Source organism: Lutra lutra, chromosome 6, assembly GCF_902655055.1.
Source record: "Lutra lutra chromosome 6, mLutLut1.2, whole genome shotgun sequence".
Classification (NCBI taxonomy): Eukaryota; Metazoa; Chordata; class Mammalia; order Carnivora; family Mustelidae; genus Lutra; species Lutra lutra.
Window position 1 is genome coordinate 139,629,689 of NC_062283.1, and position 23,265 is coordinate 139,652,953.

The 23,265-nt window shown below is 37.0% G+C and overlaps 1 protein-coding gene across 1 annotated transcript in view; it reads right to left on the reverse strand.

Annotated features, from left to right (window-relative positions):
• The window catches only part of SYNE1 (spectrin repeat containing nuclear envelope protein 1), a 472,480-nt gene that overhangs the window by 302,555 nt on the left and 146,660 nt on the right, over positions 1 to 23,265 (reverse strand). Inside the window, 8 exon segments of the mRNA XM_047733936.1 lie at positions 1,515 to 1,658; positions 2,670 to 2,822; positions 3,287 to 3,451; positions 5,143 to 5,345; positions 6,104 to 6,200; positions 11,769 to 11,937; positions 12,484 to 12,596; positions 22,134 to 22,298. Coding sequence (XP_047589892.1) covers positions 1,515 to 1,658; positions 2,670 to 2,822; positions 3,287 to 3,451; positions 5,143 to 5,345; positions 6,104 to 6,200; positions 11,769 to 11,937; positions 12,484 to 12,596; positions 22,134 to 22,298 — 1,209 coding nt within the window.

Sequence of the window (23,265 nt, forward strand, 5' to 3'; positions counted from 1 at the left end):
AAGCAGGCAGAGAGAGAGGGGAAGCAGGTTCCCCACTGAGCAGAGAGCCCGATGCAGGGCTCGATCCCAGGACTCTGACATCATGGCCTGAGCCAAAGGCAGAGGCTTAACCCACTGAGCCACCCAGGTGCCCCGCCATTCTCTTTTTTCTTAAAATTATAAACATTCTCATGCTGTAGGATACCCTGTCTGAAGGATAAACTCATCAAGAGAAAGCTACTGCAACAAGGCTCTGCTGAAATGACTCTGAACAAAATGAAGACAATCTGCCAATACGCATAAAAATCAAGTATGCTTTAGAAATCTTCCCTGGATACAGTCAGAAACTTAACTAAGATGCCACAACTGAAGGAGCAGTTTTAAAAAGCTGAACAACTTAGATGGGTGTACAGGTGGAATTTGCTTTCTCTGAGGTTGCTCTAAATCATTAACGTGGCCTAGGCTAAGATGTACAAGCCCAAGATATGGCTCTAAAAGCTTGAAGGTTATCAAATCGACAACATCGACCTTGAATTGTACCCAATCTCTATAAATAATCTTAACTTGAATGTTAAAATAAAACGAATTAGAAATTAACATTCTAATTAATTATTCAGTTTGGCAAATGAAGTTTTCTCATTTTTTCAAGACCATATTCTTCGTATTTTCACCTGTCTCATTTATTCCTCATTAATTTTCCACTACTGACTTCATGTAGGTTATTCTCTTTCTGCTTTTTCTCTCTCCTAAATAACAGGTTTCTCTACTTTCTTTTTCTCTGTTTCTCAATTCTTCATTACAAGATTTTCTTCTTCATTTATATAGTCACTCCTTTCTTCTGTCAGAAATTAATTGCCCCATCACAAACAATACCATCCTCATAAAATCTTCAACTTCAGATAGATAAAAGAATCCCAATGGAACTTCCAAAGTTCTTAAGGAAAGTCCCTCAATAGAACAGAAAAGTCTTATGGCTAGTGCTTGGTATCCACAGGGTTCCCTGTACACAAGTGGTACAAATGTATAGATCTTAAGTTTAAAGTTAGCTCCATGAGCTAAAAAGGGCAGAATTTTTCACTGCTTCATGGCCATGCCAGCAGAAAATAGCATAAATAGTTTTAGAGCCAGGGGATATCAGATAAAACCCAATAAAAGGGCATTTGGAAATTCTTTCTTATTTAAATATCTGATTTCTTCCTCCTCCTTCCCCTTCTTTTTCTCCCCCCTCCTTTGTTTTATCACGTTTAACTGGCCCCTTATTCCTCCAGAACAGACCTATCTTTCTAAATAGAGCTCCTAGTATTTCTAAATTAACAGGGGTAATACATGACATCAGCTCCATAGTTTCAGTTTTAAAACTCATGACAAAGTTACTAAATGACAGAGTTACTAAATCAAGAATCCCAGGAAAAAACAGAAGCATGATCTCTTAACAGGTAAAGGATTTGCCCATGGGTGTGACTGAGGAGGCGTAAAGCACACTGAAGGCAGCGTTGGTCCCGCACTGTGTGTCATGCATTTAAGTATGTTCCCACCTTGGTTAGCTGTTCCTTGAGCCTAGACATGGTTGCAAACATTTCATTAGCTTCTTCTTGGGAGCTCTCTTTGGTAATGAGGTGTGCAGTCTTGGTACTCATCTTGTACTGAGCATCCATTACAGGTACCCTCTGCTCAATGTCCTGCATGAATCATTGAAACAGTCAAAGTAATACATGGTACATTTCCTTTTCATTTCAGGATTCCACAGAAGGTTGGACAAAAATCAATATGTACTGTATAAAATCCTACACTTATAATAAATTTTTGGAGATTCCACTTATTGCTTTCTTTTACTGCTAATTTATGATATATCGGTAATATCATGTGAATAGATAAAACCTTTCCTTCAGAAGTCACTGTAAATCCTTAAATTAACATACGGACAAGCTGAAGTAATCCGTACACTTTCAAAATATGTGTGCTAATGTAGTATATAAACATTATGTAAACTAAATGCATGTTAATTTGGGCCAACTCCTCTGACCTTAACAATTATACAACTTACTTTTTCTTAAAAAAAAGTAACATATTGTCATCAAAGAAAATTTATAAATCAGATATAATTAAAAAATGTTAATTACGTAGTCTTCTCACACAGTGATAACCAGGCCCAACACCCCATCACTACACATCATTATGTTTTCCCCTGTGCATTCTTATACCCATTTTTTCATATTTACCAAAAAAACATACTATTTTTTGCTTTTCTCACTTCATAGTGTATTAGAAAAGCTTTCCATGTCATTAAATATTCTTTTACTACTTCATTTTTGAGAGCTGCAAGGTATTCAAAATATGTAAAGAGCACAATTCATTTAGGCAATACTTTGTAGAAGAGGCATTTATGTAGAGGTATAATTCCTGTTTTCACCTAGTCCTTTGTAATTCAGTTGTAGAAAAAAAAAAATCTCTGAATTAAAAAACTATTTTGAAGTTAATCTATGTCAAAACATACCCTTAAAAAAAATCCAAATAGATTTTATTTAAGTGCACTTTTTTCAATTTCGAAGTGCCAATCAGGTTATGCACACACATCAAAATGGTGCCCAAGAGACATAGGACAATGTGGCAATGGTCTGGGTTAACTTCGGTGATCTTCCTTCTCACAACAGAACAGGTTTTCACTTTGTTGTCCAGAAACCCCCCCTCACCTCCAAGTCTTGAATTAATAACTTGACATTAAGAAAAGAGACTTCTAAGGGTTCAGACATTTTCTTAAGGGCTTCAGTTGCAAAATCGGACAGGGCGGTCACACAGTCTGTGTACTCCTTCTTCATTCTGTCCATTTCATCAGCCCGAGCATACTGTTAAGAAAAGGGAGGAGCACAACATGAAAAATCAGTAAGTCAAACCTCTGGGAGCCTGTAACCTTCACATCCACATACTCTCTGGAATTGTTATATGTTAAGAAAGATGCTAATTTCTGAATCTTATTTTAGATACACTTGAAGTAAGTCCAATTGCTGTGAAAAGAAAAAAGGAACTAGCATAGAAGCAAAGAATTATGATTTCAAACATGAGTCGTTCCATGTCTGTAGGCTCCATATTGTCAAGAGAATCCTTCAATAAACCATACATTTCTGTAATGTTCCTCTATTATAAATGGGAAAGAATAAAGGGCCCAAAATAAACATAAAGGTTCTAAACACATCTATAATCTGCCTAAATAAGCCCATGCTACAACAATAAAACAGTCTCTAAACAGACTGTTCACCTCCACATTTATAACACGTGCATGTTCTGAGCATATAGAGACTGAAAGACGTACTTGCTTGACTTCCATGAACAACTCCCTCCATCTCCCATTCAGCAATAGTAACTGCTGTTTAAGATCACGGGAAACCATCTCATCGCATGTTTCAATTAGGAAATTGCCCGCATCATTCATGGCAGCATGCTGCTGTATCCAGTGAGGCAAATTTCGGAAAAAATCCTATAAAATAAACAATGCGCACTATTGTAAACCACAGACCAAAAATTAATAAAGGATATGGAAGTAAACAAACTATGAGAAGTATCTTTGTTCTAAATTTGCACAAATTTTAAGGTAAATGTTAGCTCTTTTTCCAAATGCAATTTTCAATAAAGAGGTTCAAAAATAGGAACTAAAAATGCTGTGTCTTACTACAAGAAAAAATTTTATTTTTTGCCATAACTTTTGCTGAAGACAAAACAAAACATGATAGACATTTTCTGTTGTTCCTATTTTACAGATGAAAAAAACTGAATTTCTGTAAGTGTAAATAAAGGACTTGTACATAGTCTTCGGGCTGGTAAATACCAGAGCCAGGGTCATATAAAAGGTATGATATTTTACAGTAATGTATAGTTTTGTTTAAAATTTATAAACAAACTTTGACCTATTATTTTTGGTTTTAAAATCTGAATATAGTACATGAAGATAATTAACAATCACGGATATAAATCATTGAAGGAAATTTTTTAAAAATTAAAAATCTGGGCCAAAGAAGACTTAATACAGTAATATGGTTTCTTATTTGTTTAAGGTTACTCACTTGGCAATGAAGTAGTTTTCTGCTGATTTCAAGTTAATATATATGTGCTTGTGCATACATATACACACACACCACAGTAAAAACCAAGGATACCAAAGATAATTCAAAATCTATTTTATAAGCTGTATGTGGGAGGACTTCCCACATAAATAGAAGAGAACACTTCTGTTTCTGGTGGTTATAATCCCTTGGATGAAATTAACACATATGACATCTACTAGGGCACTGCCAGTCTAATCAGAAAAGCCAAAAGCTATATGGGCATACAGTTCTTATCAACCTCAACTACACAAGAATATTTAATCTATGTGAAATAAAGAGTGTAAACATTTAAAAATTATGCATCTACTTGCATAACACAATAAATAGAAGAACCAATCTTGGATAGCAAGCACTAATTCTAATGTATTTACTATACTTTTTAATGGAAGCCTGGTATTTTAATATCTTTTACATATAAATTAATTTTTCATGAGAAAATATCAGTTCCCATTAAGAAGTACATATACAGAAATCAATCCATTTTATACAAGATTTTAATGTAAGTGACATTAAAGTAAAATGGTACCTCTTAAACCCACACATACACCTGTAATTGAACAAAAAATATCACTCCTGCCCACCCTGGCCACTCTGAACCCTTGTCTGAGGGCTGATAAAATCCAAAAAAAGAATATCCAAAGAGGAAAAAAAATCTGATGACCCAGACGTCCAGTTGGTGTGTGTCATTACACAGAATCAATATTATGTTGTCCTCTCTAAAATGAGGAAATCCACAGAGGTCAGCGCCCTTCACGTACAGACCTAATGGTAAGTATACTGACCTCTGTTGCCCCCTGGGCTTCCTGGGGGTTTGGCTGTCCCTCCATAGGTTCCCGCTTTTCTGAATGCAAAAGCAAAACACTGAACTGATCAGAGAGGGAACTGTTTTAACGTAACTTCTATAAAGCAGAGTATTTCTTGGCCTAAAATAATTTATCAACCTGAGAGCAGGCAAAGTCAAGAATCTTGAGTCACATTTGCGAATATGTAACACTCCCTAGAGAACTCTGCTGTCTCATTGTTAAATTTGGGTGTATTCCTTTCCTTTGGTAAGAAGCAATCTTACCTTTTTGGCATGCTCTGACTGATTTAGCATTTTCTCTGCATCCTCTAGCCAGGCCTGAAGACTGGCCACCGTGTTGCCATATCGATCCCAGTTAGCAATTACTTCCTCCAGCATGCTCCGCACGCTCCTGACTTCTACTGAAAGGTTCCGCCACTGGGCCGTGGTTTCGTTCATGAATTTCATCACATTCTCGGCTTCTTCCACTAAGACAGATACAACAAATTATAACCCTTACTTTATATTTCAAATCCACCAAGTTTTTTTTTTTCCTATGGGCTATACACTAGTGTGCAATTATAATTCTTCTTTAGTTCATAAAGTTAAAGGATGAAATGTTACAATTTCTTTCAGCTAATGCTGGGAATATGTTATACCATATTCACAGGCATTTATAAAGGTTAAAAGTGATAATACATTTAAAATTTTTGATAAATGGGAATGCAATGAATGACATGTATTTTTTCACATTTTATATGCACTCAAATACATGGTCATATATATAGTATTGGTCACAAAAGCAGTAATTCATTTTTGACAAACATGACAGACATATTTACAAAACAAAGCAAACATATTTTACAATGTGTGTCTTCACACTAACTTTTCATTCACTTGATAATATTCAAGTTACCTCTTTTTTATCTAATCCTCAGAATTGAAAATAGTTTAGAAAACAGCAATTAAGAAAATGAATGCTTTGTTTTTTCTTTCTTTTTTTTTTTTTCTGCCTCTTCTCAGAAGATTACACATAGAGAAATGCACACACACACACAGTACGATTATATGGGTCAGACAGGTGTTGCACAAAGTCAAGGGGACTGAAGCCAATATGTGCTCTCCGGGCCCATGGCATGGTCACAGAAAGATTCAGCAGGGGAAAAAAAAAATCTGATCACAGAAACCTGTAGGTTCTAAATTATACTGCATTCAATAGTTCAGCCAGTTCTATCATGTGTTTTACCTGACCCGTCAGCTTGGATGTACATCTCTGCTGTCTGTTTCAAGATCTGGTATGTCACTTCATACTGTTCAAAGAACTTGGTATTTTCTATAAAAGACTAGAAAGGGGGAGTGGTTAGAAGATGGCAAACCCTAGGCACCAGAAGAAATACCAAAGTCCATTTCTTCAAGAGAGGAATAAGGGTATTTTGCCCAAATTTGCCAACCTCACGCTTGTAAAAAAAAAAAAAAACAGCAAATTAATTCAACTGCTATAAAATAACCTGGTTATTCTGAGACTATAAATTGATTCCACACTTTTAATTCTAATTCAGCACTATTGAGAAAGTATTCTATTTCTCCACACAAGGGTTTGTTTTTAGAAGAGACTGAAGTCTCTCCAGACAACCTGGGGCTAACATTTAGAAAGCACTAAATTTGGAAGAACATTTTCTTGTCCAACTGTGTTTGAGCTGTGGGATTTTGTTGCTCTTTGAACATTAATTCTGGTGAATGATGGCTCTGAGGAACTTTGATTATAAATAAATGGCACAGTGCACACTTCCTTTAAAACAAAAAGTACAAAAAATGTTTACAAGTCGAAAAATTTTAAATAATCACATAGCCCATCCACAAGTGTAAAAATTACAGATAAGCCATGTCTATAGCTGTATATAATTTACATATGTAACAGAGCCACCATCAGCAAATGGGCACTATACAATTTAGAACACACAAGAAATCCTTAGGTAAATTTTATTGTTAACTCTAGGAAATATGAAATAACCCCTGTTTCGAAGATTAGTCCTGTTGTAGTAAAAAAAAAAAAATGCAAATATAGTTATCAACATTTTAATAGTACAACTAGTTCCTATGATTTGAACCCAGTAAAATACTTGATAAGTGTCTCTATTATAAAATGCTCTATTATAAAAGCTAATTTGCTTTTAAAAACCAGCTGAAGTCCAGTGTGATATGTTCATGAATACTTTTAATACGGAGATGTAAAATATTTGAGTGCAGATATAAAACTTCATAATGTCATAGACTTCCCTCAATTTTACTGATAAATTTTTATATTTCAAGATAACACTTAAAAACATTCCATGCATAATATATTTCATAGCATTTTATGTTTATAAAGCACTTTACCTATATATAAGTTACTTTTCAGGAATATAGTGACCAGGAAAAGCTGCGAGTTACCTGGAATGAAGGGTTCCATGAGGAACACTTATTGCAATATTTTAACAGGCTGTATTACTTTGGTAAGTAAAGCAATTAATTGGTTAAGTGATTATTCAGCCTCATGTTCAACTCCCTTAACCTCCTTGTTCCCCAACTAGGGAAAGAGTAATTTATGGCAATTTAATTTTGGAATAATTAAAACAAATGAATATATCATAATTTGATCAAAAAAGGAAAGTTACACCTAATGTGCAAGACATTGCAGACAATTGAAGAGATAAATATATTTGGCAATGTTTAAAAAATATTCTCTGTTTATTTTTGGAAGAAATTTCAAGAAGCTAATGAGAAAATAATTGTTCTAAGTGTGCGAGGAATGGGAATATAGTGGCTGTATTGGACAGAAAAACTTCATTAAATATGCTTTTGCTTGAATTGTTTACAAATTAATTACAAATGAACAAGAGAAAAGTTGATTTCCAGTTTTATTTCCAAGGGGAAAAACAGGATATTTTTAAAGAATATTATAAATGTTGTAGGAACTCATTAAAGTGTTTTTGAGCCTTTCTATTAGAAAGACAAGGCGATTAATTTTTGAAGGAATATACCTTATTTGTTATTTTACCTTTTAACTGTTTCATTTATTTTGATACTTTTTTCTTTCTGAACACAGAGTAAACCCATTTCATAGCATGAATTATTTTGCATATTAATATAATTTTAGCAGGAGGACTGCTAAATCTCCTTTTTACCATGAGCTAACTAGACAGTCTCTCAGAAGGGTGCAAAAGAAAATGCAAATGTATATTTAAAATAATAATAGGATTAATTTATTCCTTTAAAAATAAGGCTTACAGGGCACTTGGGTGGCTCAGTCTGTTAAGTGTCTGCCTTCAGCTCAGATCATGATCGCAGAGTCCTGGGACAGAGCCTGCTTAGGGCTCCCTGCTCAGCAGGGAGTCTGTTTCTCCCTCTCCTCCCTGCTCCTGCCATTTCTCTCTCTCTTTCTCAAATAAATAAAATCTTAAAAACAAAGAACTATATAATTATTAAAAAAATAAAATAAAAATAAGGCTTACATTTGGCTATCAAGTTCAATAAATAAGCCACGTTAAAGCTGATGGCACTTCAAGAAAAAGAAGATCTCTCTTTATCCTGCTAAATCCAAAGTATTAGTGGAAGATAACCAAACTTCTCTCACAAGATAAATATAAGATACATAAATTTCATTCATTGATTTCACTTGAACAGAGCTAAGCCAGGTAATTTAAGATTTAAAAGATCATCTTTGAGAAGAGGTTTTATCAGACTTGCCTACTTAACATTAATAAAATAATCACAAATAATAAAATAAGTGTTCACATTACTTATGTGGCATTCACACAGGCCACAATTCCAAGATCTCTCCTTCTATGGAAAAGAATGAATTATCCTATTTCTTCCATAGTAAAACTGGAGCATGTGTTAACAAGCATGGTCATATCAAGAACAAGTATGACAGCAAGAACCAAACTGATGATCTCCGATTTATATTATAGTATGTAATCTCATGAATAGCATGTGGTGAAAGTTTAATTAGCAAGCATTTGTGGAGTATTTTCCAAGAGTTTCTTAAGCACACGGCAGCTGCACACTTGAGCACCTAGTACAGAGGTAAGTAGGAAGCACATTTTCTGATTCTCTAACCCTTTAAAACATGGTGGGTTTTTTGCATATGAATAAGATTGAAATGGGAATTCAAACTAAGGAAAAGATAATTATGGAACTTTTACATCCTGCATATTACTTTGGTTAATAGATGATATAGAACAGCATATGGCTCATTACAATAAATTTTTTTAGAAACTAAGAAAAGGATTAGATTTAAGAACCTGACTTTATTATTTTATTTGGAAGTCTTCACTCTTTGAAATAGTCCATCCTAAAGAAAATTATTTTCTCACAAATTCCAAAGGGATGAGAGAAGCTATCGGGGGTGTGAGATAAAAGGAAAGTAATATGTGTCCATCTTTCTTCCCTACAAAAGTCCCTATAATTCTATCATCATCATCATCGTCATCATCATCACCAATATTACTAAAAAATTGGGAAAGACTAAGTCTCCTAGAAATTAAATTATTTATGAAGTCACATGGGTTGTAAGTAGTTGATTCATTCAACACATTTCCATGTGACTAGTGGCCAGACTGTAATATCTCCCCTACTTCGCCCCACTCTGCCCCAATATCATGCCTAAACAGAAATTATTATTTCTGGGGCGCCTGGGTGGCTCAGTAGGTTAGAGCCTCTGCCTTCAGCTCAGGTCATTATCTCAGGGTCCTGGGATCGAGCCTCGCATTGGGCTCTCTGCTCAGTGGGGAGCCTGCTTCACCCCACCCCTGCCTGCCTCTCTGCCTACTTGTGATCTTTCTCTCTGTCAAATAAATAAATAAATAAAACTTAAAAAAAAAAGAAATTATTATTTCTGTCACTGTCACTATCAGGCTATAGTATGTAAGTGTAAAATATTGTTAAATATGAACTAACATCAAATGTAACTAATATTTATGTGAGCTGCATTCCTTAATTCACCAAGCTACAGGAGATCGTTTTAATTATTTGATCTTTTAAGTTCAACAACAACAACAACAACAAAACTTTCCCAGCCCATTTTGTTAGTCAGGTTCAGTGCTGAAACTTTTGGTTTGGAATGATGTGACTTCAAATCCTGAAGAGTCAGGATTTGAGTCTTCTTCTTAACCAACTTCTTACCAAGAGTCTACTTCTTATCAACTGTGCCACCTGGAACATGTGGGTTGAGCACTGAAAGGCTCTATTTTTCTCAGTGAAACTACATGGAAATGCCCATCCCCTAGAGTTGTCATTAGGATACAAGATGACACATGGAAAACAATGAGTTCATGGGGGTCACTCAATATCCCACACTTACTAAAACTATTAAGCAAAAAATACTGTAAGGCCCTTCATAGAAAAGAAGGGTTAGCAATAAATAGGTGTTTTTCACCATGGAATAAAAATATTAAGAAATGTTCATTCAAATGTGCTACATTTGTTGTGACATTGGCAAGTTTACCAGAAGTTAAAAGTTATGAAGCAGTTTAAAACCAGCAGCTTAGTGAACTTCTCTTTACTTTATGAAGAAAGCAGAACTAGGTTTTTTTTTAATTAACATTATTTCTTTTAATCATTAATATATAACTCTCTACTTACATATCTTTTACTTGAGAAGTTCAAAGAGAATTACTAACAACCTTTTATTAGAACATTAACCTGGTGGAACACTCCCATTAGGCATTCAATCTGATTGTCCTTAAATAGGGAGAACAAAGATGGATCCTGCATAATTACCTGCTGAGCTCATTGTGTACCACTGACATGACTAAACCCAAAAATACAAATGCTTATCTGTGCTTAATGCTTAAAAGACTAAAGTAATTGCTCAAACTTAAAAAATAAGATTTTTCATTATTTTCCAAAATAATTCAGAATAAGGGAACACATCATAACAGATTTCACATTTTTGACACATATTTCCAAGACAATTGTAGTAACCCTAAAGAAAGATTCTACTGTAAATGTATCTTTTCCCAAATGCATCTTGTTCATTCATCACCTTAAAAATCTAATTAAAATGTAGCAAAATATATTCTGATTCTAGAATGCTTCAATAATGATATGGTTTCAACAAATATTCAGTCATACCAGTTACAGAGCTGCTCTGACTAGTCATATTAGAAATGGGCTTAGATTTTAAATTTAGTAATTTCTCATTTAGAATATGTGATTAAACACAAATGGAGTAGTACAGGACTGAGATGAGTTACGCACAATAACTTTGAAAGCAAGTTTGTATTGCTAATAAATTTGTGGGAGGGTTGTTTAACAGAAATAAACTACCTTTAATAAATAATTCTCTAATTACATGTAAATAGAAATTGCTAGTTAGAGAACAACCTAATATCTTCATTAACGGAGGGCTACTATTCTATGTAGATATGGAATTATTCATACTGATAGCCCAAAATATATGATGATCCATAAAAATTAAATTGGTACAGAGACTCAGAGACAAGAATTTTACTTTTCCTGCATGCACACGAGAAACAATGAAACTCGGAGACATACATATTATAGTTCCCATATGAATAACAGAATGATTGTTTTTTAGAGACATGACATAAGTATTTTTAACTCAGTTTCAATGGTGAGCTCACAATCAAAGTCATGGGTATGCAATGTAAAAACTTTTTTTTTTTTTAAGCAATAAAGCCAGTCACAAGGGTTTAGTATGGTTAATACAGCAAAATCTTTCTATTTTTCCAAAGGACATAGGTGAATATTTCAGATTATTGCAAAGAGCTAACTTATATCAAGCCCATTTAACACCCTTGTACCTTTAAACTCAAGATAAAAATAATAGCATCAAATAAACTGGTAGGTACGAAATGCTAAACCCATGTGTCCTCTGATTTCTTTTTCAAAGCACCAGGGAGACTTACGATGTAGTTTTGCAGAAGCAGCTCCACTGACTCTCTCCTCCCATACTTGATGATCCAAGATTTCAGCTTTGACTCTGCAAGAACCAGCAGTGAGAGCAGACGGTACTTTAATTCTAGAAATTCCATTTTCATTAAGTGCAGCTCTGATGTGGAGGAAACAAAATGAAACCTAGAAATAAAACACCGAGAATTTACAGAATGTAACTAATAGTAACGGAACGGTGCTTACTTAACCTGTTACACGTCAGTGCTAAATATAATAGCAGGTACAAGGTCTTCTAAACTCTGGCTGATCAATCAGTATCAGGAGATCTGACTCCTTTTCTAGCTCTGGATTTAAAGGCAAATCATGATTGAGTGAAGTATTTAATTTAGTTCTTTCCCCTGCCAAGGCAACTCTCTCTGTTTCTTTTATAAGCTGTTTTTGTAATATTACATAATGTTCCTCACAGTACTGAATAAAAATACAGTCTCTGAAGAAACCATTTCTGTGATTTCCAGGCTGTGGGTATATTCAGGTCTACTCTTTTCAAACAATAATACATTAGAACATTGGCATTCTTAGCATATGTTATGGGAACTCAATTTTTATGTACCAAACGAAAGCATCTCTGTAAAGAAAAAAAATCAATTCATTGAAAAGAAAAGAAATGGAAAAAACACCCACCAAGCATTTAAAAAAAGACACTTCATTTATAATCAGCCGTCCTCTTACCTCTCGGCCATGTCCTCTAACTGATCAGGCGGCACTGGGATCCCGTTAACAGACCTGGTCCGGTAGATATCATGGAATGCTCTTTTGTGAGCATCTGTGTTTTGAAGCAGATCCTAAGATACAATTTAAAAAAATAAAAAAAAATGAGAAAACATGTTCACAGGAGGCTAAGAAGCATAATTTTCAGTCTGTGCCGATGAGTCAATGTACTCAACAATCCGATCGTGCATCAACATCCATATGCGGCTTGGTGCCTCTTGTAGGTTTTTACCTGGTCCAGGAGCCCTGGTGCTGGTCTAGAAGGCCTGTGCTAGAGCTGTATCTAATAATTATGGCATCTTTTAAACACACATGACACTTGCACGGCAATGCATTCAGACATTTTAAAGGCACATGGTCCAAAGGAAAATGTAGTTACTTCTATAAACAAAGATTTGTCAGGATTTTCCTCCTTCCTTGATTTTGAATATACTGGTTTTTAGAAGCTGTAAACTAAAGGCAACTGGCTTAACCCTTTAATGGTAATACACACACATTCACACATGTATATATTACTCTCCTGTTATTTTATTTTGAATGCATGTGGACTACTATACAGTACTACTTGTTCACCATTTAAGTCAATAATATCACAATATTATGAAAATACTCTTATGGTTTAGAAGATTTCAAACAAGCACAGGGAATGTCCCATAGATATCAGAGTGGAAAGATCAAATGTGATCTTTACAAATATTCTTTGTACGCTATATAGAACCACACAAATTTTAATAGCTTATCTAGATTTGTTTTCTGAGTTTTTCACTGTCGGTAGACTTAGTTGTATAAAGACTTACAGGTATGTCACGGTTCCTAGCCAACTTCTCACCCAGAAGCAAAGATGAAACGTGGTTCATGCCATATTCTCTACAGTTTAGTTTGTTTCTCAATATGAGAATAAATACCCAATAGCTTGTCACTCACTGAAAAGTAAGACCCATTAGACCACCAGAATGATCCATTAAGATTAACAGTGTTTAGCTCACATTGAGATTTAGTGGATTAATTGGAGAAAAGCGAAGCAAAAAAACATCCTAAAGCCTTAAGAGAAACACTGATGGAAGGGGGAAAAAATGAAGGCTCCCATATATAAATTAAAATGTTAAGATTATACTATATGTTGACTAACTGAAAATAATAATTTAAAAATGTTAAGGTTATATGTGCTTGCTCACGTAAAGACATATGTGTTTGCGCCTTTTAACTTGAGGGCATTACTTAAACACTGTAGAAAAATCTAGGGCCATAGTATTTCTATCCTGGTATATTGCTATGATCACCTATTGATCTGCATGGGTAACTGTACAGATATTCACAAGTCACTCATGCCCAGAGGGAGACCACTGTGTGCAGGAGCTGATCACAGGGGACAGGAGACCAACCTAAAACAGCTAATGACTGGGAGTATTTTAGTCACTCCTTGCCTCCTTTATAACATCTAGACACACTTCTGTGGCTTATGATCTTGGCTGAGACTCCTACAAGTGAGTGCAGAGCAAATTTAGAGCCATTACCCCCACATAGCTCTGATGTATTATATACGACTACATGTTAATATATGAGCAGGGTTCTGGGACTCTATTGGAACACTCCTATGCCCAGTTGTTTTCTAAACAGCTTTCCTTACTATAGTCAGTATCTAGCTAATGGAAAGAATCTTGACAAGAGGGGTGCCTGGGTGGTCCAGTGGGTTAAAGCCTCTGCCTTCAGCTCAGGTCATGATCCTGGGGTTCTGGGATCGAGCCCCGCATCAGGCTCTCTGCTCGGCAGGGAGCCTGCTTCCTGCCTCTCTACCGACTTGTGATCTCTGCCTGTCAAATAAATAAATAAAATCTTTAAAAAAAAAAAGAATCTTGACAAGATATCAGAACAAACAAAAATGTTTTCAAAAATATGATAAAGGAACTATAGCTGGTGTGATGCCACTGGCCATCGCACTAAAAATCAGCTAGTTGCTGAGCACAGCATGCGACTTTCACTCATTGGTGGGCTCACAGGAAGTAAGGAAAATCTTTTAGGTCTCCAACTCCCATTAAAATATGACCCCAAAACTGGATCATAGACCTGTGAGCAAAAATAAATGGAAAAAGCTGACTGTTTGAGGCAAATATCTATACCCACTGCTGTAGGAGTTTGGGTCTTGGAACTTGGAGAAGGCGAAAACAATGAAACTCAGAGTTCTAATGAGCCAGAACCCTTAAATACTAACAAAAGGAAACTGGTAGGAGTGTAACAATATCGGGCAAAATAGATTTGAGAATAAAATAATTATATGTAATTAATCGTTTAAGGATAAGCCTTTTAATTTACTAGTGACTATCTTAATTCTGAACTTGAACATGTCTAGTAAGCCTCAAAATACATAGAGTAAAAACTGATAGAACTATAGGGAGACTGACAACACCACGTGGCTGTGGGAGCTACCAAAGCCCCTCTCTCAGCAACTGAGATGAAGCAAAGGAACAATTGGGGTAGCAGGTGGTGGAGAGAGGAGGGAAAGCAAAGGGAGATGGTTGCAGATCTGTGGGCCTCATGGGCTTTTGTAAGACTTTGGGAATGCTTATTTTGAACAGGTGGGAGCCAGTGGGAAGTTTTGAGAGGGCTGAAATGAACTGACTTGTATTTTATTTTATTTTACTTTATTTTTTTTTAAAGATTTTTTATTTATTTATTTGACAGAGAGAGAGCACAAGCAGGCAGAGAGGCAGGCAGAGAGAGAGGAGGAAGCAGGCTCCCTGCTGAGCAGAGAGCCCGATGCGGGGCTCGATCCCAGGACCCTGAGATCATGACCTGAGCCGAAGGCAGCGGCTTAACCCACTGAGCCACCCAGGCGCCCCCTGACTTGTATTTTAAAAGCACTGCTGTGGCCATGTTACCCATGAGGGTAATGCCCCACCCATGAGGCACCGCTTCCCATAGCTTCTAAAAGAGCACAGGAGCTGGATTCCCTTCCACCTCATTGAGCACTCTTTCTCATACTCTTCTGCTGGTTCATCTTCTACTCTTTGATCTCTTGATGTTAGATTCCCTTCAGGGCTCAGTTCTTGACAGGTTTTTTTCTCTGTGTATACTTCCTTAATTTCTTTAGTCTCAGAGTTTCTGACATCCTTCTATATACCAATGAATCTGAATATTTATCTCCATCCTACACCTGTGTCTTGAGCTCCTGTCTCTTATCTCTTATTATCTATGCCACATATCCTGTGCCATATATATATATATATAATATATATATAAAATATAATTATAATATAATATAATATAATATACATATACATATATGCCACCTATATACTGTGCCCCAGGCTGAACTCCTGACCTTCCCCAAACCTGCTTTACTGTCTCTCCATCTCAACTGATGGAGACCCCATTCTTCTAAATGCTCAGTTGAAAAAAATAGTGTCTCATATGACTCTCCTTTTTTTCATAATCAGTATCCAATGCCAAAAATTGCTCTGCCTTAACAATATTCAGAATCTGACCATTTCTCACCATCTCTACAACTACAATCTGGCTCAAGCCATCCTACATGGATTATTGAGACTGGCTCCCTGGCTTCTACCCTCTATTACTAACCCAGTCTCTATTCTCACATAACAGACAGAGTGATACCATCATTCTTCTGTAAGAAAGTAGATGGGAAAAGACAGTTATGACAGGGAAAATCAACAGTGCCAAAAGCACAATTAAGGAAAGTAAGGAAGTGCAAAGAAACAATATTGAGGAGAAAATAGGGGCTTAACTACATGGAAAAGATTACCAAAGAATATTTTGAAGAATTTTATGCCAATGATTTTGAAAACTTAGTCAAATGGACAATTTCCCAGTAAGTATGAATATGTATTACTGACCCACTTAAAATTCTGAATATTTCTCATCAATTTCCCAGTAAGTATGAATATGTATTACTGACCCACTTAAAATTCTGAATATTTCTCATCATTTTTAGGGGCTGAGAATACAACAGGAAAAAAAACAAACAATAATTCTTGCCCTTATGGAGTTGATACTAGAGGATAGGAAATCAAGCAGTAAATGAGATACATAATTAAAATAGTGGTTGAGAATGCAGATAAATGCCAAAGAGAATAATCAAGCAGGGAAGAGGGAAAAGGAGTGGTAGTTTCAAAGGGGTGGATGAAAAAATGCTAAGAGTTGACTTTTCAGTAAAGGCCCAAAGGAAATGAGGAAGAATGTACTGAGATTAAGCAATGCGAGAATGTTTCAGGCTGAGGACAGAGAACATTCCAGAACAATGGCAAGGGCAAAGGGGTTCAGATGGGAGTGTGCTTGCCTGTTTCATAACATCTTTTCAGCAAGGTTTCAGTGACAACCTTAGTTAAAGCTGCAATACCCTTAATACTCTTTGTCCTTTGACTTTCTAACCTAATACATAATTTATTTATTACTTAGTTACATTTAGTATTTCTTATCCACCTCCTCCCATTAGAAGGGAAATTACATGAGTCTACGTAGGAATTTTTCTGTTTTTCTTCGGGTGCATCACAAATGCCGAGAACATAACTCTGCAGATAGAGAATATGCAGTAAATATTGTGGAAAGACCACGAAACATTAGAAGCATAGCCAGAAGGGTAGAAAGAAAATGAGGAAACCAAATGAAGAAAGTGGTTCAAGTTGGGGTGCCTGGGTGGCTCAGTGGGTTAAGCCTCTGCCTTCAGCTCAGGTATTGATCCCAGGGTCCTGGGATCGAGTCCCACAAGGGGCTCTCTGCTCAGCAGGGAGCCTGCTTCCCCCTCTCTCTGCCTGCCTCTCTGCCTACTTGTGATCTCTCTCTCTGTCAAATAAATAAATAAAATCTGAAAAAAAAAAGTGGTTCAAGGATAAGGAAATAACTATGTGAAATGCTTTTGATAGGCGAGGTAGGATGAGAACTGAGAATTGAGCACTGAGTGAGGAAGAAGGATGACTCTCATGAACCTGGCCTGAACAGCAGGCAAGAGAAAGCTCGACTGGAATGGGTTCTCAAAAGAACTGGAGAAGAGAATTATGAAACCTAAATGAGCACAGGTAATTCTTTCAAAGAGCCTCACTGAAAAAAGGAGGAGGGAGAATGTACAGTAACCAGAGGGGAAGGGAGGGTTAAGAAAGACAGGTTCTATTTTTCAAATTTTGTTGATTCTTTTTAAAGGAATCTTTAAGATAAGAGGATTAACAGCATATACTTTATGTGGGTGGGAAAAAAAATCCATCGGAGAGAGGGAAAAAATTTTAAAAAAGGCAAGGACTGCAGGAATTGTTTACTGAAGGAAAGCAGGGAGGATGGGAGCTCATACACACGTGGAGGGGCTGGTCTCAGTTTGGAGCACAGATGGTTCATCCCTAGTAACAGAAGTGAAGACTGAGTATTCGGGCACAGATGCACGTAGGTGGGTTGATGTGGTCGTGGGAGCCTGCGGAAATTCTTTTTTGATTGTTTCTATTTTCTCAGAGAAATAGGAAGCAGTGTCACCAGCAGAGAGTAAGGATATGGGAGGAGGTGTGGGAGATTTGAAGAGGAAAGGTGGAACAGTTGTCCCCAAAATAAAGAGGCGATGGAGTCGGGAAATGCCTCTGGAGTGCCAGGCAGCATTAGGGACCCAGCTGGGTTAGTCATCGTGCCTGGGGGTGTGTTTCTCTGCAGCAGCCACACGCAGCTACATATGGTGTGGGGGGCACTAGGCAGTGAGTGGGCTATAACCAGGGTTGTGTTTTAACCAGGCCCACAGGACAAAGGAAACTTGGTCAAGACAACTAGTATATGTATAAGTGATGGCCTTTACTGATTCAGCACTGAATTTAAGTAGAAGACCAAGGGAAAGGATGACATGAAGAGGGGGAGAGGCAGTAAAAATCATGGATTATAGGGCATAGAGTCCATGCAATTTAGAGTTTGGGGCAAAGTTGGTTAGACAGTGAGACAGGTGCTAGAAAAAGAGCTTGTGTGTCGGGGGGTGGTTTCAGTTACTGGTGATGACAAGCTGCGGACTATGCCTATATCTTGAAGGGCTAGAATAGCGTGTAGGATGGGATCCCTGGAAGACAAGAGACCAAGAAACTAAAAGGCCAGGTTATTGGTAGGATCATCTGTGGGTTACTGAAGTTATTAAGAATTATGGCATGCATCATCGTGCAAGAAATAAAATCTTCAAAACAGGAGGAGAAGTGATCTAGGTAGGGCTGATGACTACAGTAGGGATGGGTAGTAGGTGGTAGAGTTTGATGGCTATTTTTATGATTCCTTACGACTGAAAGCCTTGTCCAAAGCAATACTACTAGTAAAAATTAGGAATTTTAATTGCTCTACATGTATTATGCGATAGTTTTGTGGACACGGTTTAAGTTTAGTGTTTAAAAGAATCTGGATTAGGGATGTCGAGGTGGCTCAGTCGGTTAAGTATCTGTCTTTGGCTCAGGTCATGATCCCAGAGTCCTGTCCAGGTACAGGAACCAAGTCCCACATCAGCTTCCCTGCTCAGCAGGGAGCCTACTTCTCTTCTGCCTGCCATTCCCCCTGCTTTTGCTCTCTCTCTCTCTCTCTCTGACAAATAAACAAATTAACAAAACCTTTAAAATAAATAAATAAAACAATCTCGATTATCAGCTATGTGGCTTTGGGCAAGGCACTTAACCTCTCTCTGCCTAACAATTAATCATTTGCAAAATAAGGATAATACTACCTGTCTCATATCTTACATGTCAAGTGCTTAGCAAAATTAAGTACTTAAGACAGAAATGTGGCTAAATGCTCAATCATAGTTAGCTATAACTCTATTTCTTACCTTCCTAGATAACTAAGCCTAAGGGCATCTGGAAAATAGAAAAGCTAGCAAAGGTGTATCTTGCTTTTCAGAATAATATGACTCTATATACATGCAAGTTATTAAAAAAATAACTTTGGTAAAACCATTTATAAAATGACCTCTTTGCAAAAAACATATTTTAAAAATTAGCTGAATCCAGTTTTCCAACAGTTATTATGTGTTCAGCAATGAACAACTGTCCTGTGGTATATATATATATATATATATATATATATATATATATATATATATATTTAAAAGATGTGAGTAATGCAGAAAACCAAAAATTCTAGATCCTGATAGCATATCTAAGTTTTCGTGGCAAAGCCATCATTGCTTATAGACCGCGATAGGAAGATAATATTCTAAAACCTTCTTGCTATGTATTGATGCGTCCTATATTGTGCTCTTTTTGATGTACATATTGCATTTCCAAATGAGCTCAATATACCAGCAAAAAGTAGTAATACCAAACTGATGGGCTGATTTTTCTACTATTGAAGGGGCCTAGAATTCTAGTTATTTCAACAATGATTCAAATTTCCCACATCAGCAAAGCTGATCTTACTCTAGGTACCTAATAAATATATTTTAAGTGAGAGAGAATTGATGTTCTAACTGACAATGACATTGTTTTATGACTCTACGACTTTAAGGACCTGTGTTCAGACCTAGTACAAGTCCCTCCCTCAGTAAGAAGATCATTCTGGAGCTCTGCCCAGAACCTAGTCTTCGTCCTTACCTGCCTCTGCTTGCTTCCTGTTGTCTCTTTGCTGCATTCCCCAGCTTCTGATTTTTAGTCTCAGATAAGCATCTCCTCCAACTCCTCCCACTCCCCTTTTCTCTACTCCATTTCTTTTCTTGTTTTTATGGTTGTTTACTGCACTTTGGCAAAAGGATGGTTCTCGCTGCACACTTGGTGGTTGGCACAGGGTTTCTCTCTCAAGGGAGCCAGAAGGGTCGTGAGGAGCCTGGAGTCATAGAATCACTGAGAGATACACTGGCAGCATGTATGCATCCAACTTAAAACTCACTCCTGAGCAGGGATTGTGCAGCCCAGAGTGCGTGGCGAATTAACATTTCTGCTGACTCTTATCACCTAGTAAATAGCACAGCTAATATCGTTGGGCATTTTCTCGAAGGTGGAGCATTCAAGTCAGACTTACACACGTTATGCAAACAACAAATACATGCTGTGTCTCAAACTTCTAGATTGGAGGCACCCCCCCACCCCCCCCACCCCCAGTTCCTCTGGAGCATAAAACCAGCATATAGTAAACCCTTAGTGTATATTTGCTAAATTAACACATTTAACCCATAATCGAAGCATACTCTACATTTGATTTTAAATCCTAAGGTGACTTCTTTTGTGTGAAATATTCATATTGGTTAAACATCATTTCAGTTGATACATGATGCATTACATGGTATTTAGGATGAATTGTAATTTGTAAGTGGTATCATTTGTGTAACGCTGTTTCAGAATTTCCCTCTATTTTTAATATCCTGGGAACCTCAATATGGACATAGCCTAGGCTTTTCTGATTGTAAGAAACCTCAACCCTGGTTCAGTCCCAGAAAAACTCTTGGGACTTGATCTCTTATCTTCCTTCTCCACAGACAGTACAGACTAGCAGGCCTGGATTTTACGTGTGTGTATCTCTACCCATGGAACAGATCCCAAATGGTGTTCTTACCCGAGAAGTGGATTCTAAGGAGTTTTCTGTGTGTTGATGGTGGCAGGAAAGGGAAAGGCTAAGAGATAATCAGCAAAACTTAAAGTGTCTGGAGGTACTGATTATAACTGAAGAGAGGCCAAGAATCCACACAGGAAGGGCCCCAATTGTGCAGGAACAAAATCTTCCTGTGTCCCTCTTGTTTGGTGGCCGAGTCTGGGTTGAGTGAACCGAGTTGAGAGGGCCAGGAGTTGAAACTGCAGGACACCAATGTACCTCTACATTTCTGGTTCCAAAAATAAGGTCCGAGAGGGGCATGGGACAAAACCTGTCATGAATTTGCTTTACAGTTTGGTCTAGAATATATAACAGTCTATTCCCTTGAAGCAGTGTTAAAAATGTTAATATTTTGGCAGAGAATATAAACGAGCTATAAATTGCCCCTATGTGGTCATCTCTGCTTGGCTGTTTTCCACCTATATAGTAATTCCCACCATGACACAGTAAATGTGGTTCACAAATTCAATTGCACAAAATGCAGGACTGAGTTTAATTTGAGGTTGATGAAAAATAGCATTTTTAAGTTAGGTCTGTACTATGACAGAACACAAAGAGGAAGGATGTTAGAATTTACACTAAGCACACTGACTTGGCAGTAAGCTGAAACATTTATAAATAACTAAAAAGTCATCAAGGCCTCATCCCACCACTTCCTTAAATCACCACTGTCCTTCAACCCCCTGCCCCACTACAGCACAGGACCTAAGAACTTGTCAACTTGGCTTGCCTTTCTTTGAGAATGGAGACAGGAATGAGGTCTACAGCTGAAGGCCAACCACATTATGTTATAAATGTGTATGGCCTGTGGGCTTATCTTTTGAAAAATAACATACAGCAATAGCAATAACAAAGATAACCACAGTTGAACAAATACCACGGAGCTACTGGAAAATACCTCAGAAAATGAATCTACAGGGACTGTCAGCCACAAGCATGGGTGAGGCAAGTTCTGCATCTCTGAAATGGTATGAGCGATGCTTGAGAGACCCGTGTCCATGGAAGGTCTAAAGAGCCACATCCCCAGATCACACTAGGACTGCTGTGCCAGAAGATTTCCCCACCAGAATTTTTACCTTGTGTTGCTCACGTTTCCGTTGTATTGTGTTGGCCGTTTCCTCATGGACCTGCTGAATGGTAATTTCCTCTCTCAAGGCCACCTCTGCTCTGTATAACCAAGCACCTATGGTGCCCAGAGGTGCAGGGAGAGATTTATCAAGCTGTATATGCCAATCAAAGAGCTGAAATACAAAAGGAGAAACACATAATTATCTTTAATACAGAAGACAATTCCTAAAACTCACCCAAATAATTCCCAAGGCCCACCTAAGGGTTTGAGTTAATAATTTCAGGTTAACTTCATAAAAATCAAGGAAGACGATATTTGTGTTCTGAATTTGATACTTTGAGAATGAGGAGAAAATCATAGTTACGAGAAAGTTTTGAGGAAACTTAAAATACATCTGAGACATGGAAGGACATTATTGAGAGCTTAAACAATTTTCTTCTTAGAGAAAGAGCATGGAACCCCTGCTGAGTTTCAATTTGGCTTTCACTGAAAGGGAAGGGACTGGGTTTGCTGAAATGCTCAAGGATGTAGCTATTATACACTAGCTGATGCGTATCCTTTAAAATCTGCCACATGAGGTCCAGAAAACACACAGGTCCAGAAAAGTCAGGGTCATCTGGTCATCTCTGGAGGAAGTAGAATATTCAGGATTGCTTCTATAATAGTATAATTTCTAACTATTTCTTAATTTCTACCACTTTATACAATTCTTAAGCAGCGTTTCCTGACTTATTGGAATGTCAGGTGGGAGAGGTTGAGGTGCTTAGTTAGAACTAACCTAGTCTCTGGTAGAGTTTGTGGGAAAAGGATTAGATTATAAAATTAAAAGATAACAGGGTAAGTTCAAGGCAAATATTCTGATTAGTGATAGGAGTTTCAGAGGTTTCGAAATCTTGGCCTTTAAGTTTGCTGAATATTAACATGAACGTTATTGAGCAGTTCTTCTTCAGGTTCATGAAGGACTGGATAAGAAGATTTGCTTAAATTAAAGGCTGTAAAAATGACTGTGCATATAAGCGGATGACCGACTGTTGGTGAAACCTGGTTACAGACTTTAGAGAAATTGTCGAGGCTCCATTCTCGGGAGAATCATCTCTTCTAAATGACCCAGAATTGAGTCTTTCAGGATTTCCATCCAT